The 23,988-nt window shown below is 50.3% G+C and overlaps 1 protein-coding gene across 1 annotated transcript in view; it reads left to right on the top strand.

Moving 5' to 3' along the window:
- The first annotated feature begins 2,378 nt into the window (after positions 1–2,378).
- The window catches only part of DNAH9 (dynein axonemal heavy chain 9), a 313,579-nt gene continuing 291,969 nt past the window's right edge, over positions 2,379–23,988 (top strand). The window contains exons 1-6 of the mRNA XM_045797213.2: positions 2,379–2,798; positions 10,261–10,457; positions 12,452–12,610; positions 13,547–13,677; positions 16,663–16,874; positions 18,448–18,681. Of these exons, the coding sequence (XP_045653169.2) occupies positions 2,379–2,798; positions 10,261–10,457; positions 12,452–12,610; positions 13,547–13,677; positions 16,663–16,874; positions 18,448–18,681 (1,353 nt within the window). The remainder of the gene's footprint in view (positions 2,799–10,260; positions 10,458–12,451; positions 12,611–13,546; positions 13,678–16,662; positions 16,875–18,447; positions 18,682–23,988) is intronic.

Here is a 23,988-nt window from a genome sequence, read left to right on the forward strand (position 1 = left end):
AAAAAAAAAAAAAAGGAAATCGAGGCACCCCAGTGGTGCAGTCGAATAAGCCTCCAACTCTTGGTTTCGGCTCAGGTGCTGATCTCAGGGTCGTGAGATCGAGCCCTGGGTCGGGCTCCACGCTCAGTGCAGAGTCTGCTTAAGATTCTCTCCTCTGCCCCTCCCCCCCAAAATAAATAAATAAGTCTTAAAAAAAAAAAAAAAAAAGGGAAATCATTTCACTATCTTCCTTAACACTTTTTGTAGTAGCCAGCCTCTCGGATGGTACCAATGATTCTTGTCCCTCTTTATTCATATCCTGGCCCACTTCCCTTTCACACTGAATAGGGTGAATCCGTGTATGGGGACTATTGCAGAAATGAGTGCGGTGCTTCCAAGGCTAGGCTGTGAGAGACATTGTGGCTTCTGTCTTGCTCGCTCTCCCTCTTAGATCATTTGGTCTGGGGGAAGCCAGCCATAGTGTTCAGGAGCCTTCTCTCTCAGACAGTTATCTTCAAGTCACCTCCACGGGCTCCTGAGTTTTTATTTCTATGTATATTGGGCCAAAAGGACAATAAGGATGGAGGGCAAAATAGGCCATGGTTGGGGTGGTCGAAACGTTATTTGAGGGGTTTACAGGAAGTTAATGGCACTGAAGTCACTCTCTCTATAAAACCTGATCAGAATTCACACCTTTGGACGCCCTAAGCATTTAAACACTATCATGCCTTCCTCTGTGCAAAATAAAAACTCTACAGAACTATGATATGAGTAAGAAGCCCCCAACACCTCTATCTTTCCCTGATGCTGTTTTTGCAATGTCAATCAGCAAATTCATCTTAAAGTCCTTTGAGTGTCGGGCACCTGGGTGGCTCAGTCGGTTGAATATCCAACTCTTGGATTTGGCTCAGTCATGATCTCAGGGTCCTGGGATTGAGCCCCGAGTCAGGCTCCATGCTCAGTGGGGAGTCTGCTTAAGATTCTCTCTCTCCCCCTCCCTCTGCCCCTCCCCCCACCCAGGCACTCACGTGCTCTCTGTCTCAAATAAATAAATAAAATCTTTCAAATAAAATCATTTTAGTGCCACAGCTTTGTTCCTTTACTCACAGTTGGTCTGCTGACTGTTTAATTTAGCAGTGATAAAACTCTCTTTACAAACATTCCTTTTCTATTCTGAACATTTTTCATCATAGCACCTTCTGTGCCTTGGGTATTATGAAATCAATCATTTTACTTTTTCTCTACCAACTTTTCCTGAGGGGCTCTTGTTAGCTGAGTTGCCTTTAGATAAGTGCTTATTCTGTTAATGTTCCTTTGAAGGCTGTTACAAACATTCTTTTTTTACCAGAAATTCTGTGGTTTCTGGTTGGTGACCAAAATCGGGGTGGTTGGCAGAGGGGGAGCTCATTTCAGAGCTGCAGGCCTCATGCTGCCAGGCTGTCCCTGTCCTTGTCCCCTTCTCCCCTTACATGCAATGCAAAGGGCCAAGCTATTTATATCCCAGTAATGAAGAGGGATTCAGCAGTTGACAAATGGTAATTTCTGAGGTCAGGAAAGGTGCTTCACCTTATTCTTTTTTGAAGACAGGATCCAGGTATATTGAAGACTCTGAACATCCTGTATATTTAAAAGCACTTGCATGCATCTAAGAAGAACTGATTGGGGCCATGCTGATGGAAATCAAAGTAATCTCAGAGTCCCAGTCCCTATTTATCAGATTGAGCAGACTCTTAAGGCACAAACAAAACAGGACACTAAAAAACCTTTAATTTTTTAAAATAATGGATACTGAAATCTTGAAACTGCGCTAAAATTAAATTATAGTTTAATATTATATAGTACATTAAATAAAAAATTCAGTTCTTCGGCCACACCAGCATATTTCAAAATGCTCAGCAGGCATATAAACACCATTCTAAAGTATTTAAGTTATCACGGAAAAGAAATTGAAAACTTCCCTGAAATCCCTTACGTCTGTTTTATGATTCGACATAGTTTTCGAGTTTCAATCACACATTGGGGGAGCAGGTGGGAGAACCATCATATTTTCAGCGTCTGGAGTCCTCTCAAGAGTTTAATCAGACCTTAGCCAGCAAGACCCTTCACAGCATTTCTATCCTTGCCCTCCCCTCCACGCACCCCATCAATAAACCTTTGCCCTGGACGGTCACCCCTAAGCACCTGCAATCCCGGAGCCCTGGCGCTAAATACGAGCAGCGGCCGGTTTCCTAGCAACAGCGACGCGACCCCGCCCCTTGCCCCCGGCGTCCCTCTCCTACCTTGCGCGGCTGGGAGGGGCGGGGCCAGGAGCCTCGTGCCCAATAGGAGGGGAGCGGAGGCGGGAGTCCCGGCCGCGTCCGCGTCGCCAGGGAAACTGCTGCGGCTGGCGGCTGCGCGCGATGCCGGGCGCGGAGGAGCGGGCAGCGCGGGCTGCGGAAGGCGCCAACCCGGAACCCGGCGCCGCCGACCCGCGCCTGCGACTCCTGGGGGCCTACGTGACCCGGAGCCTGCGGCCGGCCGCCGGCGCCTGGGAGCGCTGCGCGGGCACTGCAGAGGCGGAGCGGCTGCTGCACGCCTTCCTGGGCCTCGATGCTGCGGGGGCCCCGCAGCCGCTGCTGGTGGTGCGGCCCGGGCCCGGGGGCCTGGCGGTGCGACCCGGGCTGGACGCGGGGCCCGAGGCCGTCCCGCCTCGCGCCAAGGGGCTTTTCTTCCTGCGCACCGGGCCCGAGCCGCCGGGGCCCCGCAGCCTCCGCGGCGCCGTGCTGTGCGGAGACGTGCCTGCAGTCCCTTTGGAGCACCTGGCCGCGCTGCTCTCTGAGGTGAGTTTGGGCAGGTGGCCCGGAGGCCCTGCGCGAACTGCCTCTGGGGAGGGGGAGGGGAGGCGGGGGCGTAGGGGGCGGGGCCGGAGGGGCGGGGCGGAGCCAGAGCGGATGGGAAGGAAGTCCAGAGCACACCTGAGATGTGGGGGCCAGGTCGCAGCGAGAAGCTTAAGGGGCTCGGACTTGCGTCGGTCCTAGTCTGAGCCAAGCCAGTCAGGGGGAGGATGGAGTCTGAAGAGTGCCTGGTGGGTCTGGACCATTTTTTAAGGCGCGGTAGCTCTTAATCGCTCCGTAAACTGGCTCTGAGGAGGACAGGTGGTGGTGAAGGAGGGGGCATCTCTATGGGGTCAGCGAGGCAACGGAGGTGAAAGCCTATCCACAGTGCTTACCTACGGAGGGGAGTTAAAGGGAGAGGTGGTTTGGTTTTGATTTCAGCTCATTCATAAATCACACAACCATGTACCAGTGTCAGCCCTGTGCCAAGATAAGAAGTTGGGGCATCCGGTTGGAAATGTCCAACAGGCGTTTGGAGAGGTCTGCCCGGAGCTCAGGGAGGAAGATCTCCGGAGATGTGGATTATAGGGCACTCCTGTGACATCGGAGCCCAAGGTTGGAGAGTGCAGGAGGTCTCGGAGAGGGTGCCAGAGGCGAGATTCTTGGGACATTTAGACGTTTCTGGAATGGAGTAAACTTCCCCGTAAGATGAGTGTGTGTGTTTCGGGAGGCTTCATGTACTGGATCCTGCAGCTTATAAAACAAGCATCGATGGTGTACTGGTTATACGATGTTTTGTGTGATAGAGGCTATCGGGAATACCAAAGAAACAGAAGACAAGATCCCACCCATGCAATTAATTCAATGTTTAAAATATTCAGAAGTCCTTTGACTGGGGTGGAGGTAGAACTGACTCAAAGTTGGTCACAGTACTCCCGCCAGGTGCTGGAGGTTCCCTGCCGGGCGGGATATTAGTCCTTTTGTTGCTTTATCCGAAAGCCCTGGGGAGGGGGAATTCCAGGGAAGGGGCAGGTGGTGACAGAATCGCCCTGGGTGGGGGGAGGGGGGCGAGAGGAGCTAGGGTTCTCAGTAGACTGGGATGTTTCAAGGTCCTAGGAGCAGATTGAACAAACGTTCGAACATGGAACTAAGTATGTGTGGGGGCCAGTGGGCCGTCTCAGAGTTGCGTCACCGCCCAAGGAAATGTATCCAGCAAGCAAAAGTAATTTTAAAAATAGTTCAAACCCTCAAATGTTCCAGAATTTTCATTGGTGCATTAAAAGAGACTGGAAACAAACAATGTTTCTTCGTAGGCGACTGCGTGAATGAATTAAGGTCCATCTGTAATTAAAAGGAATGATTGCCATGGAATGGTCCTTAAGATAATTTGTATTTATTGTGGCAAAAAAAAAAAAAACCCCACAGAGATAAAATTCACTCTCCCAACCATTTCCACGTGTCCAGTTGCCAAGCACACACACTGTTGTGCAGCGAGCCATCAGGAACCCCCATCATCCTGCATGACCTAGTCTATACCCACTAAACAACTCCCTAACTCCACTTTTCCTCAGGCCCCAGCACCTGCCATTCTACTTCCTGTTCCTATGAAGTTGACGGCTCTGGGTACCTCATATAAACGGAATCGTGCAGTAGGTGTCTTTTTGTAACTGGCTTATTTCATTTCACATCATGTCCTCAAGGTTTATCCAGGCTTGTACCATGTGACGGAATGATTTTCCTTCTTAAGGCTCAGTACTGTTCCATTGTGATGTGGATACAGCACATTTTGTTTATTTACTCATCCATGGATGGATCTGTAGGTTGTTTTCACCTCTTGGCTATTGTGAATAATGCTGCAATTTAAGATAATTTTTTTAAAAAGGTGCACATTTATAGTATAATATGCTATCATTTCTGCTAAAAAGAGAAGAGAGGGAGGGAGGGGGAGGGAAGGAAGGAGCTTTCATTATGGAGTAATCCACAGGCTGGAGAAACGAGGTAGCTGAGGTAGGTAGAACACTTATTTTTTTTTTTTAAAGATTTATTTACTTATTTTAGAGACGGAGAGAATATCAAGCAGACTTCCCATTGAGCGGGGAGCCCGATGTGGGGCTCGATCCCAGGACCCTGGGATCATGACCTGAGCCGAAACCAAGGCTCGGATGATCAACTGACAGAACCACCCAGGTGCCCCCCAAATTATTTTTAGACTACCTTCAGGCCTTCGCATTTCTCGAAGCCTCTAACAGCATCTCCCTTCTACTTCTTGTACATACCCTAAAGCTGATTGCGTTCCTTCCCCCTGCTCCCCTCCTGTCCCCCCCAAGCCTCCCCTTCCCCTCCCCGAGCTCCTGCCCACTCTCCTCTCTCTGTGGACCAGCTTGGCTCCCCTCATGCTCCCCCACCCCACTCAGCAGCACTCCAGCCAGAGGAGCCCGCATGACTGAGAAAAGTCCTCCTGTGTTGGGGGCGGGGGGTGTGAGGTCAGTGAGGAGAAGAAGCTACACATTTCACCATCATTTTGTTACACTAGTACAGCGTTTAAAAAAAATACATCCAAGAAATGTTTCTCGGAACTGACAAGACTTGGTAACTAGTTCCTGGCTGCCTGTCTTCCTCCTCCCGACCACGTTGTTCACTGCTGCCAGGTTTTCTTAGGGCTCTGAGACTTCGATGCCGTTTCGAAGTTTTGTGTTTTGGAGAGGGAGCATGGGATATGGAATCTATGGGCCTGGGTTCGAATCCTGATTCTGTGCGATGCATCAGTGTCATGTGACCTCCGGGGTCAGGGTCTGTCTTGCAGGATTGTCATGAAATTAAGAAATAATATATTAGGGTGCCTGCAAGAGTGTGCTAGGTTGTAGGCATGCCCTAAGGGACAAGCATATTGTCACTTATCCTGCTTAGAAGTGTCCTCACTTCTCTGACCTATCCTCATCCTCTTGCCCTAACCTACCCCTGCTCTCTCTGGAGGAGAGCCGTATTCCCCCCCCCCCCCCACCCAGTCCTTCCAGCTCTCAGCCTGGAGCTGGGGCAGGTGTCCTTACTCCTCAATTTATTTTGAAAGACCTCAGTTTGCATCTTAGTCACCAGACAAAGCCACCCTCTCCCCCCACTGCTGTGTTACGTGTGGATGGCGCCGCCCCTGGCTCACTGTGACTCTTTCCAACATCACTCCTGCCTTAACATATGGCCACTTCATTAGACGCATGAATGATCCTTCCAAGACCCAGGCCTCTGGGATCCTTGAACCTTCCTCCTCCAGCGATCTTGTCCCCCTCCCTGCCTTCTTCCCCAGCCCTTCCTGTGGCCATTCCCAGACCTTGCCTTACCACCCCCCCCCCCCGCCCCCGGTGATCCAATTTCATGCACCTCTTTCTCTGATCACGACTCCTGCCTTTCAGCTTACTCCCCCCAACGTCCCACTATCCCCAAGGCCATGCCACCCTGCTGGGACCTCCAATCCATCCATCCCAATGCCTTCCCGCTGTCTGACTCCGTACCCAGTGCTCTCCCCCACCCAGCTTGGCTGCATCATCCTCATTCCCTTGCCTACATTCCTGACTCACCGGCCTTTGCTTGTTTTGTCATATTCATTTGGCAAAACCATAATTCTATGAGATCCAACCCTCTGTCTGTTCCGCACCTGCCCCCTTGAAGCCAGTGGGGCTGAGAAAAACCAGCCGGCTGTGTTTTAAATTCACAACAGTGAACCTGTAATAGGCCTTTTATGCTTCCCAGCTGACACCCCAAACTTCCCATTATGTTCTTACCTTTCTAGACCACTATTAGACACGTTCTTTTTTCTCCTCAAGTGTTCAAAATTTCTATCAACCTCACTCTATGATACTTTTGCTTCCTTGGGTTTTAAAAATGGAAATAATAGAATAAAACTTCCACAAATGCTTACATGCATCCCATCTGCCAATATCCATACTCATCCTGATCCTTCAACCCTCCCGTGGCTGCAGGTAGACCATCTGCCATCAATCTGGTGGCAACCCCAAGACTCAGAACTGCCACTTTCGTCCTGACTCCCACCTGTTCTTGGCTCCTTAAAGATATCGCGCCAACATTCTTTCCTCGCTACTACGTTCTTATTTTTTTTTTCCTTCCCCAGTAGCTGATTCCCGTCTAACAAAATCCTCATTCCTCCTGCCACCTATCTTCCCACTTCTGTGGTCCCCTCTACAGCGAAAAGTCTAGAAGATGTCTCTGTTCTCGATGTGCCCTTTTCTTCTCCTGTTTTATCTGACAGTCACCCCCACATTGCATGGAAGAGTGACTAAAAGACTACTCAGTGTTCGTCACCAGTGACCTCCACTTGGCTAAATCACATGATCCTTTAACAGTCCTCTTCCTGCTTGACCTGTGAGAAGCATTCCGCACAGCTCGTGATGATCTGCTCCTTCCAGAAGCCCCTTTCTTCACTTGGTTTCTAGGATGCCAGTCTTCTGGGTTTCCTCCTGTCAGTCACAATGGCTCTTCCTTTCCATTGGTGGTACTTCCTCCTCCTCCCAGGTTCCTAACATTGGAGAGCCCTGGGGCCCACTCCTTGGACACTCTCCCTTCTCTATAGAACCTCAGTTCCCTGGGAGCACTGATTCACCTGCAGAGTTTCACAGACTATCTATATCAGACTGCATTTGGTATTTCCAGCCTTTGCTTCTCTGAATTCCCAATTCCCATAACCAGCTACCTACTTAATGTCCCCATTTAAAAGTCCAACAGATGTATCAGATTCTAATGTGTCCGAAAACACATTCCCGGTCTTTCCTCAAGAATGGCCTCGACCCTGTTCTCCCCCACATCAGTTAATGTCAGCTCCATTCTTCTTGCTCCCCAAGTCCCAAACCTTGGAGGCATCCTGACGCCTCTTTTTGCTCTCACAACCCCACAACAAATCCATTAAGAAATCACATTGGCTGAGCCTTCAAAATGTATATAGAACCAAACCATCTCTTACTATCTCCTCCATTCCCCCAGGTGCCAAGTCATTGCCTTCTGTATTATAGCAATGACTTGCCAACCCATCCCCCCTTTTCACTTTTGCCCCCTACAGCCTATTCTTAACACAGCAGCTGGAGTGATTCTACTAAAAAAAGATGGCAGACCATTTTACTCCCTTCTCTCAAAACCCTTACATGATTCCCATTCCTCTGAGATTAAAAATCAAAGCCCCATAGGCAGGGCTGCATGGGGCCCGTCCCCTTTTACTGACCTCTACTCTTCTTGTTCACCCAGTTCCAGCTTCACGGACCTCCACAGTGCTCCTTGATCACACTAGGCATACTCCCACCTCAGGGCCTTTGCACTGGCTGTTCCTTCTATCTACAATATACTTCCCCCAAGGATCTGCACAGCACTTTCCCTACCCTCCCATCTTTGTTGAAATGTTACTTGTCAGTGAGGCCTGTACCAGTCACTCCATTTATCATTGTAATCTCTCCAGCCCATACTCTTGATCCTCCTCACCAGCTTTATTTTGTTTTATTTTATTTTATTTATTTATTTGCAGAATTTTGTGTTTATTGACTGTCTCTCCCCTGAAATATAAACTTCATGAGATTGGGAAGGCTTGCCTGTTTTCTTCACTGATACACCTTCCCAGCACCTGAAGCAGGACTCATACGTAGTAAATGCTCAATAAATATCCATTGAGTGAATGAATGAGTAGCTTTGCATTTCATAGAAAGTTCATATTCATTATTTTTCTATCACTCAAAGCCTTCAAAAATCCAACCCCAGCCCACTAACTCTTTTTCTTCCTATTTGCCAGGCCCTACAGAGGACAGTGGGTCTAAAAAGACCAGAGAAGATACAGCCCCTGCCTTTGGGGTCCTAGGAATATTCCGGTTCATCTTCCCTCTCCTGCTAGGCCTTCTGCCCTAGGTCCAAGAGCGTCCTTTCTTACCTGAAGGAGTAGAGCTCAATTTGTAACATTTTCTCCGTTGGCACACTCTGTCCACCTGTCCTTGTAAGTTCTCAGTCCAGCGACGGTTTCCAGATACACCAGGCAAGGGTCAGCCTCTTAGACGTCTCCTGCTGTGTCCAGGTGTTCTCTTCCGTAGCCACAAGGACTTTTTGGTCACGTATAGAACCCAGCCAAGGCAATGAGTCTTTATTTTCGTTATTTACTCAATTATCACATTTCCTGATGATCTGGGCTTTTTCTTTCTGGTATTCCCTTCCCGTAGCTGTGAGATTTGACAGATAGAGGTTCCTAGTAAGTTACATTAACTACAACTTTTTAAGTTGCGAGTGGTCAAAACCTCCATTTAAAGTAGCTCAGAGGTTGCCTGCGTGCGTCAGTTGGTGAAGCGTCTGCCTCCGGCTCAGGTCATGATCCCAGAGTCCTGGGATCGAGTCCCACATCCGGCTCCCTGCTTCTCCCTCTCCCTCTGCTGCTCCCCCTGCTCCTGCTCTCTGTCAAATAAATAAATAAATAAAATCTTAAAAAAATATATAAAGTAGCTCAGAAAATTCAAGAGCAGCCTGATTCAGGAGCTCGAATGAGATCATAGGACTTGGTCTTTCTCCATCTATGAACTGTCTCTTCCCAACTGTCTCTATTCTAAAGCTCCAGAGGGTAGCAGGATGGCCACAGTTGTTTCAGACGAATAGGAAAGAGAAGGTGCCCTTTGTCAAAAAGTTCAGATGAGAGACTTTGGCCCGACTCTCACTGGCTCAGATTTGTTCACGTTTCACTGCTGGATCTAGAAATGAATACCCCCCCCCCCCCGCCAAAAATAAATAAGTAAATAAAAGGAACTATACCAGGTGGCCAGAACCCCGACCAGTGTTCACCCTACAGGTAGATTCAAGATCCTCAGCTCGGTTTCCTTCTTTAAGGTGCCCCGTCATACCACCTGCAGACAGATGCGTGTCCTTAGCTGCATTTGTCCTCTTTTGCCTCCAGCCCCTGTGACAGTTTCAAGCACCTCTTACGCACCCCGTTAATGAGAGAGGGGCTCCTGCCCAAGGGTTCTAGGGCTGGCCAAGCACATAACACTGGACCGATGAGACTGACAGCAATATATTAGTCACACGTACAGCACGGAGGAGGCTGCTGTGTCTCTTGGGGTTGCACTTGGGAACACGGTGAACAACCGGAAGCTGTGGGAGGCAAGCGAGCTGGGTGGGATCCCGAGGCTGGGATGCCCACTGGCTCCTGTGGGAGGAGGGATCGGCTTGTTGGAGGAAGCCCGCTACTCAGAAATAGCAGCAGTTGCACCTGTCCCCTTGACGAGGAGGGCTATTGGCCAAGGGGACCGCATCCCCAGGAGCTGGGTGGCCAGGGAGATTTGCAGGTGGGCTGTTCGCGACCCTCCCGTTTTACCAGCTGTCCAAACAGTACATCACCTTGGTTCTTAGTAATAGGGCCTTTCTCAGATAGCCTTTCTATAAGGTCTCTGCAGAAGAATGCCCTCCTTTGCTGCCCCCCTCCTCCCATGCATATCTGTTCTAGGTGCTTATCCCCGTCCTGGCCAATGAGAAGAATCACCTCGACTGGCCCCACGTGGTATGCCAAGACGTCCAGCGGCATGCCCACAGCCTCCAGTGCGACCTCCTGGTTCTCCTCGAGCAAGTGAAGGGGAAGACCCTGCTGCCTCTTCCCGTGGGCGCAGAGAAACTCGAGCTGGCGGCGTCTCAGAGTGAGAGCGTGTAAGTAGCGCCAGCCCGGCCATCTGGGCCTCTGCCGCCCGGCAGGGGCTAGTGTATCGGAATGCGCTCTGTACAACTTTTCTCTTCCCGATCTTCGCGTCTCCTCATCCCGCACACAAGCCTGTTTGCCAGCGTCCCGGACTGGGTGTTTTCTGCGGATTACCACCCTTGCCCCAGTCCCTCCGGGCAACAGGGCCTTTTCACCGCTCCTCATGATTTCAGGGCTGAGAGCAGCCACACCGGTTCCAGTATTCTGCTTATCAGGACAGGGGCTCATCATTGGCAAAGACCCAGGGCTGGCCTGGGAGGTGGCCGCGCCTCTTGCCAGCATTTACGTGCACCTAACGTCACTAATTCTCATGGCTCTTCATGTATATACCCCACTCCCCCAGCAGCTGGAGACTTTGTCAGTTCTTGGGGACTTTTTCTTTTTTTTCCAAACAGAAACAAATCTGGCTTTGTTGAGACTTGAAGTCCATGCCTCCTCCACCGGGGTGGGCATTACAACCCCAGCTTCTTCTCCTTTCAGGGGTGAGATCCTCCTTCTGCTCTGAGATAACTTTGTTTCTGTCCCATGGGGATTTTTTTTCCTTTTCTTTTAAGCCAGCGTGTGTATCTAAACGATATATATATATATATATATATATATATATACACACACAAATATATATATACACAAATATATATATATATATACACATATATATATATTTCTTTTTTTTTTTCCTCTTCTATCCAGCACTCCTCTGTCTGTGGCAACAGGCCACCTTCCTGCCATCTTGCCAGGAGTTTGCAAATGCATTGTCGTCATCACTAGATATTCAGGGCCCGGGATCTGATCTGGAGAAAAAGTGACGCACGGGATGCCAATGTACTTTATAATGAGTTTTCGCTATTGGAAGTAATTTGCGGCATATATAATTTGAAGCAATTTCCCAGTTAACTAGAAAACGTAATGTGGTTTAATAAAAATATTCAATTTTCAAAATAAATTCAAATTACCCTCTTCCTGTTCCTTTTATATTTTAACATAATAACATTCAGTGCGTGTGTATATAATCATCGCCGGGTTGGTCTCGCTTTGTTCAAATTTGATAATTTCCCAGAAGGCTGGATTGTATTTCAGGGCGGTGCGTATCTTCTCCTTTCAATACCTTCCATAATCACTTGTGCCGTATCACCGCTCAGCAAATATGAATTTAATTAAATTAAGCGAGGTGGGTATCTGGCATGAAAATGCGGATGATAGATTCTCTGTTTCACTTGTGTCCTGGGCTCATGGCATGAACCGCTGTCTGTGGTGGCTTTGTGGAAAGACCACCAACATGGGTTCTGGATGCCTAATCCCTTCCGAAACACCTCGAGTTTTCTTCCCTTATTTTTGGAAAAGCTGTATGAGGGGGAATGCTGGTTCCCCAGCATTCTGGAAAAGCAAGGACATCACGAAATTGCCCATTGTGTTCAGACGGCCGATGCTGTCTGCCTCGTGGAGGATGGAGCCTGCCTCCTCTTGCTGGAGAGGGCAGAACTGAGGCCAAGTGAGGGAACTGGCAGGGAGGCAGGTGTGGTTCAGGGTAGAGACCGACTTTTTCCCAGGACGAGCTGATCTACTAAGGATCGCACCGCTTCGTCAAGCAGGGAGCTTGCTGACATGGGTGGTGCTCAGGCAAGGGCTGAATGGTCATCCAAATATTTTCTGCCCAGTGTATTCCTGCACAGATGGCAAGGCCTAGTGGCATTAGTCTTCAGGATGCTGGTGAACCCCCAAACCTTGAAATAATCATGTACCCGTGCGCGCGGCAGTGTTTTGTCCCAGGAGAGGGGAGCTGGATTTTTCTTATTGATCCCATATCAGAGTCTGTCATCCAACGAAAGCTAAGAATGCCTGGCAGGGGTAGACTTTCCCACCTATTTTTAACAGACTGGGAATTCTGCTTGGGGGGACACTCAGAGTTACTTCCAGCATCCCAGGAGACTCGTTGTGTCTTTCACAGCTTGGACTGTGCCGATAAGTCCATCGTCTACGCGCTTGAGTCAGCCGTGATCCAGTGGAGCCGCCAAGTTCAGCTGGTGCTCAAGAGAGAGTCTTCCCAGCCCCTCCGGCAAGGGGAGAGCCCCACCCCCAAGGCAGAGTTGGATTTCTGGAAGAGCAGGTGGGTAGCTGGGTAGCTGGTTCTCATCACCCGCGGGCTGGGCAGGCGGCTCAGGGTTTCCTAGGCACTGGAAGATACATACTTTCCCGGAGTTTCGATAGTCTCACCTCCTTTCTTGAGCCCCTGTCTGTCTTCTGACATTTCCTCAAAGGCTCTTTGAACCAAATGTAAAATTAATGAACTCTCTTTCATATTTTTCTTCTGCTCGTCTACTCCCTCCTCCTCGGACAGGCAAAACTCTATGCGCACGCTTTTTGTAAGGATCTGGAGAAAGAGAGAGGGGTTTTGGCAGTTGGCTGCCTGCAGAATGGCCTTTGCTAGGTCCCAGCCAATCATCAGTAGGGCTGGAAAGCCCATCCTCCATGGTGTCCCAGCCCCACGGGATTCCAGAAAGATCTGACTGTTGCTCCTGCTCTCCCCCCACTTCCGTGCTTCTCTTATTACTATGCTGCTTAATCAAAAAGATATAGAAAGATGTTTGAGGCAGATGTCCCTGTCCTGGCCTTGAACGAAGAGTGTGTCCATGTCACATGACCGGGCACACCTGGGGGGTCATTTGTGCCCCAGTGTTGAGATGCCCCGTCCTCCTGTCCCTTCTCTGACCATTCCTCCGACCTGCTGAGGAGCCCTTCTCCAGCAGCTCTGCTCTGACAACACCTTGGTCATCCCCACCCCGAACCTGACTGCCAGAGCTAATGACCTCCAGCTGCCAGCCTTCTGAGCCACCAGATGGTCACAGCAGTGCTCCCTGCTGCTGCCTCCTAGACCTGCCCCTTTGAACCCACGTCCCCAACTCTGGCTTTTGCCCTCGCCGTTCTGGGAACAGACGCCCCGCTCTGTGGGAGCAGGTGGAGGCAGGGCTCCTTTCTGTTTGAGGGTGGGTCATCACGGCGTGACCCCGGTTCCCTGGACTCACCGTTCCCCACTCCGTTGTAGGTCTGAGGATCTGGAATACATTTATGATCAACTGAGCGCTGTAAAGGCGAGGGGCGTGGCGAAGCTCCTGGACAGGCTTCAGAGCAGTTACTTCCCAGCTTTCCAAGCCATGTTCAGAGACGTCCGAGCAGGTGAGGACCAGCCAGAATTTTCCTATATACGGCAGAGGCGAATTTCTTATTTAGCGCCGAATTATCTTTTCTCTCTGATTTCCGCAGCTTACTGTTCTTAAAACCTACCAACCTGACACAGTCTAGCTTGGCGGCAGGAACACCAAATCTGGAAGCAGGAAAGCAGCTCCCTTGAGCTCAGTTTGCATTGCCAGTGCTTTGTGACCTCAGCGAAGTCACCTAACCTCTCTGGGCTTTAGTGTGTAGCCATGGTTGTGCATAGCCTTCCCGAGTAGGCTTCCCTGGGCCACTATGGGCTGATATAGTGGAAGTTCTGTTGACTCTACTGTACTGTACCCGTGCATGTTGGAGTCTCTCGCCTCTGGAATTCAGCTCCCTCCGCCCCCAGCTCCTTGAGAAGTCCCTGTGCCATTTCTAGCTCCATTCTGCTTTTTCGGTTCCTGCTGTTGGTTGGGACGGCGATTTCCCAGCCGCTGGAGCACCAGAAAAGATCAGCCCTTGTCAAAATTGCAAGGCCGGCCAAGTCTATAATTAGAAGTAGGTAAACTTTTTTCAGGGCTCCCTCTCCCCTCGTCTGGGCCCTTTGTTTCTTTCCTTTCTCCTATCAAACTTCCTCCAGCTCCTCAGCATCGTAGGTCCAGAATGGGCTTTTGAAGATGTTCACAATGTCATGGGATTTAAGCTTAATCCAAGCAGTGATTTTTGAACATATTTTCTCTGTTGGAACTTTTTTTTTTAAATTGTATTTATTTATTTGACAGAGAGAGAGAGCACAAGCAGGGGGAGTGGTAGGCAGAGGGAGAAGCAGGCTCCCTGCTGAGCAAGGAGCCCGATGTGGGACTTGATCCCAGGACCCCGAGATCATGACCTGAGCTGAAGGCAGCCACTTAACCGACTGAGCCACCCAGGTGTCCCTATATTGGAACTCTTTCTTCAACCACAATCTTCTATGGAATTCCAAAATACAAAACTAATCAAGGCACATTTGTTCTGTTAAAGAGAGGCATGTCCTGCGTCGAGAGCCCATTGTCCCCCCCTCTCCCCCCCACCCCACTGTCTCCTCCTCATGGCGTGGGGTTTGGAAACCCTTCAGCTAAAGGAATAAAGGCTCCAGGGGTGGGGTTCCTAACATATAACAGAGGAGATGCTGGCCTAAGAGGCTAGTCTTCGGGGCCCTAAAATCTTACCACAGACGTTGCTATGCCAGCACGTAAAGCTGGCTTGGAATGAGATCCCTCTTGGGGCCCCGTTTACTGCTTCGCTGAGAGGTTTTGTGTCCCCGGGGGAAAATCAACGGTTCCCAATTTATACTTCAGTTCAAATGGGACGGGTGTCCCCCAAAACGGGTGTGCGTCCCTCCCGGTGTGAGAGATGATTGCGGGAGACATATGGACAGATATATTTTAAAACTCTGTTAAAGGGTGACTGTTTTTGGCAAGTGACACCTGCCTTCCATTTGTGGTAGTAATCTGAAGTCTTCATCTATGATTTTATTCAGGTTAAAACGGGAGCTGACTTAGAGAAACGTGCTAAGTAAGTAGTATAACAGGTTGTAGGCAAGCATGAAGCAGTTGTGCAGGTGGCTGAAATTTGAGGCTCTGAAATAAAGCTTCATGCAGTGAAAGTATATTTATGAGTTGGTTATGTAGAGCCCCAAATATATTTTTCACATTAATAGATTAATAGACTATAATCATTCTCATTGATTGATAGTTACGAAAGATTTGTCTTCTCAGGCGAGCTTCAGAAAGCTCTTTGCAGTAGAGTCTATGTTGACGATGATAGAAATGAGAACAAAACAATACCATCCTCATCGTAATGGATAAACGCTCCAGTAAAATTAGAAATCCTCGAAATATATATAACTGAATTCTGATGATGCAAGGAAAGGAATTTTTCTTGAGAGAGAGAGAGAGCTAGCGGGGGGAGGGGGCAGAGAGAGAGGGAGAGAGAGAATCTCAGGCTGACTGCCCGCTGAGCACAGAGCCCGACGCAGGGCTCGATCGCACAACCCTGAGATCATGACTGGAGCCGAAACCAAGAGTCGGATGCTTCACCGACTGAGCCACCCAGGCACCCCTAATTTCTTCACTTGTAAAGCGGGAGTAATGAAGCTAGCCCACGAAGTTCGCAATGAGACGGTTTATGTCTAGTGAGTAGAACAACCCATAGCACATTGAAACGAGATAGAGTATATTTTGAGTTTCCTTTAGGTTCAATGCAGAGCTTCAGCCCCACAATATACCCTAAGAGCATCTGGTCTCACGCCGTAGTGCCTGATGACCTGTCCAGGAAAGAGCCAGCCTTTATTAAATGCCCCCCCTTCCTGGTCAGTTTCGTTCGATGGGCTTTTGCATTTCCTCCCAGGTGGTCTGCAGAGTTAGTCCCCAGCACCACGGGGTTTCCTCCTTTCCCCTCTCAGTCCCCACAAGGCGACTAATGAAAGGCCCCACTCTTCCCTTGGCTGCGTTCAAAGGAAGTGGTGAGAGAGTCTCCCAGCTTTGAAAACCCTGCCATAATCAGTCTGTGCTATTTCTCTCTTCCCTGTGGCCGCTCCTTGGTGCCAGCTCCCTGAGACACTTTATTAGCAAATATTTATTAGAGACATTACCTTTTATGGAACCCCTGCCCTGCTCCAGGGGCTGTGCTAACGGTGTACGGACTCTGTTTGTGCCGTGTTCAGACCTTCATGTTTGAAGGCAGATCTTTCTGACTCTAAAGCTTGTCTTTGGTCATCTACTTTGGGTGGCCTCGGATCTAGCAGCAGCAGAGCGTCTTCTCCATGCAGGGCCCCGGACTGGGGCTAGCAGAGCAGACGGAAGTCCAGACACAGGACTTTTGTCAGAGAGCCTCGTCAGGCCATCATTTCAGCTGTCCAGAAATTCTAGCCGCTGCCGTGCAGATCCTTCGGTCCCAGGCTCCTGGGCTCCCCTGGGTGGGTGTGAGCCCCACGCCCGGAAGGTGACTATCTTCAATGCCTTCCAGCTCTGACAGAGGCACGGGACATCCACACGCATCTGACACCACTCTCCCGCCACCTGGAGCTCCTCGAGAGCCTGGAGTTTCCTGAGGTGAAGCCACGGCTGCGGCCCCTGCTGCACGTGGTCTGTCTGATCTGGGCCACCTGCGAGTCCTACCGCTGCCCAGGGCGGCTCACGGTGCTGCTCCAGGAGCTCTGCAACCTCCTCATCCAGCAGGTCGGCCGTCCGGGGTCCCGACAACCTCCCCCGGGGGGCGGGGGGCTGGCTGGCTGGCGCCGAGTCACAGGGACGCGTAAAGGGTGCACTTCTTTCAGGGCAGGGAAATAATTATGGTCCAAAGGATTCTCACGGTTCGGTTATTTTACCGTCACCGCCGATAAGTCACAGAGGTGTTCTCGGTAGTGCTGGAATACGTGGGAGGACCTGTCTTCCTTTCCCCTCTGCCCGTGACTGGGAGTCAGGCAAAGGGTGGGCGTGGTGAATTTCAACCTCAGTGATCTGTCCCACGGTCAGCAGCAAAGCCCAACAGTTAAGAATGCTGCCTTTGGAGTCCGTGTGCAAAATTCTGCATCAGTACCTGTTTGCTGTGTGTGTCTGGGCAAGTTACTGACCTGCTCTGTGCCTCATGTTCCCCAGCGTGCAATGGCAAAAAGAAGAGGACCTATCTCAGAGGCTGGCTGGCTTCCTCCCATGGGCCCATGCCTTCCATGTGCTATGAACTCAGTGCCTGTGAGCTACAGAGAGACAGCTTCTTGGACCACACTCTCCACACTCCTCCTCCTTAGGGATTCCGTGGCAGCCCCAACCAGCACAGCATAAACCTCAGGCAGTCTGTCTGTAAACAGAACTCGGGACTATAATGAGGCTTGAGTGATCTGCATCCCAAATTGGCTTCTTTTTCCTCTAAGGAGCTGTGACCCCGAGAACACAGTGAACATATATAAAGAGTGATTGGTAACAACTAACATCAGTGCAGCCCCTTGCAGCCTGCCAGGTGCCGTGACATTCGAGACCTCGGCCATTTTCAGATGAATCCCCTGAGATGGGCAGGAAAAGCCTTATTAATTTGTTATTAATATTCAAAGATGTGAGGTAAGGCTCCAGGAGGTTAACTGAGTCACCAAAGGTCACCCAATCCAAGACCAGAAGCCAGGTGTTTGCTGGGCCAGCACCCTTCCATCGCTGCCTGTTTGTCAGCCAGGACTCTCGTGGTTGGAAGGATAAGAAAACCCAACCAAAACTAACATCAACCAAAAGAGAATTTATTGGTTCATATACCTCAAAAGCCCGAGGTAAGGCTGGCTCCAGCCCCCGCGGACAGGAAGGGCTCAGATGACGTCACCAGGACCAAGTTATTTCTGCCCCACCCGGTGGTGGTGAAGGCGGCTGTCCTGCTTCAGCTTCCTAGCTTTCCAGGTTCAAGGCTCTTGGGGACAGGTTCAAAGAATTCTTGCTTTTGAATTACTTGACCATAGAAAGCCAATTATTCACAAGAGAACACTCAGGAAAGAACACCTCCCCCAGCCCCAGCTGGCCCCACCGAAGGCCACAGTGGTTCCTCTGATTGGTTACCGGCCCGTCCCTGAGCCAATCCTGGACCGTCTGGCTCGAGCCCAGGTCCCAGCCCACCTGCAGCACTGAGGACAGGGTCAGAGGTCTCCTAGAGGATGCTTCTGAGAAGTACTGCTCGGCCAGTTACTCTGTTCAGAGTTGGGGGGAGATGGGCACAAGTTGTAGGGTTGCCCCGCCCCCATGCATGCTCAGCGCCCCTGATCTGTTTGCGTTCCAGGCCTCTAATTATCTCAGCCCAGAGGGCCTCCTGAGAAGTGAGGTGGAGGAAAGTCAGAGGAAACTACACGTGGCCATGGACACATTGAGCTTCTTCAAGCAGGTGTTTCAGGACAGAAGGGAGCATCTCCGTACTTACTTCAAAGAGAACCAGGAGGTCAGGGAGTGGGATTTCCAGTCTTCTTTGGTCTTCGAGCGATTGGATGGCTTCCTCGGGCGGCTGCTCAAGGTCCAGGTGGGTGTTCTCGTTCATTCTCAGGCTCTCACTCTCAGGCTCTTGTTCACTCTCACGCCCACTCTCACAGGAGGAGGCAATAGCGGGAGAAGGCAGGCAGACGGATGGAGGAGATCCGCGGAAGGACAGACACAGAATCAGGGAATGTCATGGGAGTTGGGAGGGGGGTATTAAACGCCACAGTAAACGTGAAATGGGTGTATTAACTGGGAGCAGAAAAGGGGGCTCCCTAACCCCGAGGGGCTCTGAGAAAGTGCAGAGCTCGAGAGGAAATACATTTCGAAACTAGAGTAGAACTTCTCCAGGGAAAGAAGACGGGAAGGGCATAGCGACAGAAAACGTGTAAGTGAGAGAGCCAGAAGCTAGATCTTATGAGAGGCACACCTTGAATCCTTCACCGGGTCGTGGAGAGTACAAATAATTGACATCGAGCTTTATCCCATGTGCCTCCTCCTCTCTCTTCCTCTTGGGATCAACCCCTTCCCTGCTGTTTAGCCCAGCTCACAGACACTCCCGCTTCAGCCTGCCCAGCCTGGCCACCAGGGCGGGATACCAGCCAGGACCCCCTTGCAGGCTCTCCCGCCCTGCCGCCCCCCTCACACCCGGGGAGTGGAAGGGGAGCACTGCTCACAGCGACTGGCCTGTGCACACATGCTAATGATGGGACTTTGCATATAGACAGCTATTCTAACATCAGGGCATCTAATCTGCTGGGCGGGCGTCCTCAGTAAACACCAGCAGGGATGGCCACCAGTCTCCCTGGAGTCATTACCCTCACAAGAGTGGCGTGCAGGCTGCTCTCTCTTTCTGAATCAAGGGCACGCATGCACAAGAAGCAGTTGCCCCAGTTTAATTAGGTGATGGCTCCAATGTCAGCACGCGGTGTCTTCCTGCTCCCCCCCCCCCCTTGAGTCTCCTGTCCTTCTCTCTGGCTTACCTCTCCCCTCTGAGGTCAGATCCCGCCTTTTCTTTCCTCTTCCTTCCCTTCCCACCTGTCCCCCTTCCCCTTCACTTTCGCCTTCCTTCCTTCCTTCCCTTCCCTTTCCTTCCTTTCCCTTCCCTTCTGTTAGTTTTTCCTGACCTTTCTGTTCACCCTGCATTTCTGTGATCTTCCTTTTCCTGTGGCTGCCCCCTCCCCCTGTGTTAGCATTTCCTCCCCTCTTCCAGGTTTCCTCTCTGGAACGTTCAGTCTGACTCATCCCCTTGCCCTCTGGCTCCCCCATCGCTTCTCTACTTGGCTTAGCGCGGAGGACACGGGGCTATTGATCTGGGAGCATATTTCATGTGGCCCTCTAGTTAACATTCTGTGTGTCTTAGTGATCAACGCCGTTTGAAATGGAATTAATCTGCTTCTCTCCAGCAAGAATTATCATGAACCTCACCTTCTTCATCTTGCCCTTCTAATATGCGGCCACTGAGACATGGGTGGCAGGTATTAACGAATACAGAAGCCACGTTAATAAAACGACATCCATACCTTTACCCCTCTGCATGCCTGTGGCCAGGGTTATGTTGTAAAAAGGCTGGGTTTTCATCTCCACAGTTCCCTTGGATTTCTTCCCCTCTGATTTGTATTGCTTTTCTCCCTGTTCTTTGGCGCCGGAAAGTTTTACTGTGCAGATGGCCTCTTCCCTCTGGGCACCTGCTAAAACAAAAGTTGGGGGCTGGGCGAGGAGGGGGGGGGGTGTTGTAAGTTGCTGCGTGGAGTCTTCGGGTCTGAGCCTGCAGAAGGATTGTGTTCTCAGGTTACCACCATCCTCCCCCTCTCCTCTTCCTCCCCCTTCCTCTCCTCCCCCTCCCCTCCTCCTCCCCCTCCTCACCTTCCTCCTCCCCACCAGGATACAGCTGATCTCTGATAGAGCCAACCTTCAGGGAGGAAAAGGAAGAATAGGAAAATCAAGAACTCACGTGTTTCAGGAGCCCATCTCCTGCTCTGGCGGGCCTCCGACACTCAGCCAGAGCTAGGTACCAGTGTCCTCACTAAGTGTGCGGCTTAAATTTATTTGCGCCTGGTCACGCCGCGCACGGAGGTTTGGCTGGCATTTGTAGTGAGGGCCAGATTATCTTTCCAGCAAAGTTGTGAATCTCCCAGGGAGCTCCAAAGGTCCCTGTCCCTCTGTCCTGCTTCCCTCCCTGCGTTGAGAGGGTTGCAAACCGATTTTGTGCTTCTCTTTTGCCCTCATACACTCGGTTCTGCCTTTTTATACCCAATTGCTACCACCTGATCCCTACCTCTTTTTTCCTAAATAAATTATCCGGGTCAAATTATAACCCATCCCCCTTCCATTGAAAGGGCTTTATTTCTTTGACCTTATGACTTCCTGAAGAAATCCCAAAAGTATATAAAATCTTTGCAGTTGGAATAGTCAAAATTCAAAGGGGGAAAAGAGGGGTTCAGCTGCCTCTTGATTCCCTCCCTCACCCTGCTTTCCTGTTTGGTGTTTCAGCATACACACACACACACACACACACACACACACACACACACACGTGCGTACACACCCCACCCGGGGTTCATTTTTGTGCCCTAGTCCAGGAGAGGCTGCAGACCCCCTGTCTCTGTTTCTGCCTGCAGCCTAGTCCTGCAAACAATGTTCTAAGCAGGAGAGAACCCTCATTTCTTTCATTATCAAATTGCTGTAAAGCTGTGATTCACTTGGAGACAAAATGATTTCCTGCTGAGGCTTTATGCGAGGTGATTAGCAGGGAGAGAGGTAATCAGCTGACCTAATATGCGCCGAGTTTCCTCGGCCCCTTCCACCATCTGCAGCCTCCTTCATCCTGAGCCTAATTGGGCGGCTTCCCTTTCAGCCCGGCCTGAGCCTGTGGCCACGTAGCAGACCATTAGCTGCATAAGGTCGGCCTCTGTCGAAAGGTAAAGAAAACAGTCTTTTCCCCAACGACCTTTCGAGATTCTCATCTATGAATGCCTGCTTTGTGCTCTCCCTTAATGAATTCTGAAGACATTTCTTTTAAGATGGGTGGCGTGACCTCTCCTTCGAGACTGTGTTTGTGTTCGTGGGGCCGGTCATTATCCCCGCTTTCGACTCCGCGCCTCAGGGGCCACGGCACAAATGGAGCCTTGCCCCCCCATCAACCCTATTAAAGGTTGCTCAGTCCTTCCGAAGAATAGGACTGCCTGGGACCCCACGCTCTTTGGGGGATCCGGCTGGGAGGGGGCAGCTGTCTGTCAGCCCTTGGAGCTCTCTTACCCACCACCCTGCTCTAATGACATCAGCCTGGTGGTAATTCACGATGGTGGCCGCCACGTATCGAAGTCACACCAAGACACCAACCGTGTCACGTGGTAGCCCCACGGCAAGTCAGGTGTTAGCAGACCACGTGTGTGTATGCACGTGCGAGTTCATTTACGAAAGCTGAGTGTCTTGCTTTAAGCTGCAAAGCTGGGAAACGGTAGACCAGGGTTGGGTGGACCCAGGGACTTTGGGCCCTTGGTCCCAGGCTCCCTCCATCATGCCTATACCCCCAAGGAGGACACTTTCAGCCGGTATAGAGCGCTGTAAATTTCATGTGTCTACTGGCGTGATGAGTAAAAATGGGTATTTTTTTTCACGTGACTTCCTTTTTTTTTTTAAATTATAATATTTTTTATTATGTTAGTCACCATACAGTACATCCCCGGTTTCCGGTGTAAAGTTCGATGATTCATTAGTTGCGTATAACACCCAGTGCACCATGCAATACGTGCCCTCCTTACTACCCATCACCGGTCTATCCCATTCCCCCACCCCCTCCCCTCTGAAGCCCTCAGTTTGTTTCTCAGAGTCCATAGTCTCTCATGCTTCATTCCCCCTTCTGATATTTTTTAAGTGTCATTTAAGCCTCATATTGGCTTGAATTGCCTTTTATCTGTTTTGTGAGGACTTCTAAATCAACAACGAAAAGAACCGACATTCAAATAGGTTAAGAATCAAAGTCGTGGTCGCCATCGTCAGGATGCATCTGTTTTCACAGTTGGCAGACAACTTTCCGCCTGATTCAGGAACCTTCTCTACGATGCCTCTGATGTCAAACTTCTCCTAAAATCCATACCATCGTGGAGAGCTCACTGCGTCTCTTAGTGCTCTGTTCTGTAGTTGGGCATTTCTAGCCATGAGACGGTTCTGTTTTGTTAAGTGGAACCACACGAAATCACCATTTCAGATAGGTCAACATGGTCAAGTACCAGACATGTTACAGGTGCGACCTGCAAGTTGCGGCCAGATCCACTTTTTGGTCCTCTTCCCTCATTTGCCTTATTTCTGCCCTCTGAGGAGGACCCCCCTAGGTTCCGCCTTGCACTTGACCAAGGCACGGTTCCACCTTGCTGTGTAATGTTCTTTTGTCTCATTTTTCGTACTTGCTCCAATTGCTGCAGAGATCCTGGTTCCTAGGTTCTCCGCCCGCCTGTCACCTTCTCCTGGAGGTGCTGTAGCTAAGTGCGAGTTTACAGATCATACAGTTTTTCATTCAACAAATATTTCTTCGGCACCTTGGACTCCCAGGGGCTGAAGATACCGTGGTACCTTTGGGGCCCAAGACCATGCTTCAAGTATCCTTGAGACTAAAATAGTGCAACAAAATACCGACTAGTTTTCTGATGTCATCAAACCTATCAAGATAGATGCATCTGTCTTTTAACGTGGTTAGAGAGTATTTTCCTAAAAATTGAAATTGAAATTCCACAGAATTAGGAAAGATAAGTACCCAGGTGACATTCCACAGCACAAATACCTTTCTCCTATCACACTGATTACACCTAAGCACTTTTTGAATGATTCGATTTACTATTTAAGTCAATTTCATTTAAATCCAATTCATTTCTGTTTTCCTCCCTGTATGTAAAGTTGAACCATGTTTTTAAATAAAGACTGCCCCATTTGCCACCAGCAGAGGCAAGAGCCCATGGTCCGGGTGTATGTCTTCCTTTCCCCTGGCTGGTTCTCTCCTCTTCTCTCCTCCCCGACTCGAGCTGCTTGCTGACAAACGTGCTTGAGCCTAGCCAACCACAAAGGTTGTTCAATGGGCTGCCCCAGGCTTCAAGGTGCCCTCCTGGCAACGCGGGGCAAGCCAGCCCCCTCTTCGCACTTCCTGGTTCCTCTGTCACTGTCGCTGGACTTGGTGTCCCAGCAAGAGAAAGGAGTTGGGCAGGCTTTCACTAGGCTGACTGGTCAACCCACAGCGGTGGCCGTTGGCAGCAGTGATTTCCTGGAGTAGAACCAGGACCCGCTGGGTTTTCTGCCCTGTGACACAGCGTTCCCTCTACCTGCCCTTCAGACTCCCTCAGGGTGGAAGACCCCCTCCCAG

Source organism: Ursus americanus, chromosome 14 (genome assembly GCF_024610735.1).
Source record: "Ursus americanus isolate L20-20 chromosome 14, mUrsAme1.1.p, whole genome shotgun sequence".
Classification (NCBI taxonomy): domain Eukaryota; kingdom Metazoa; phylum Chordata; class Mammalia; order Carnivora; family Ursidae; genus Ursus; species Ursus americanus.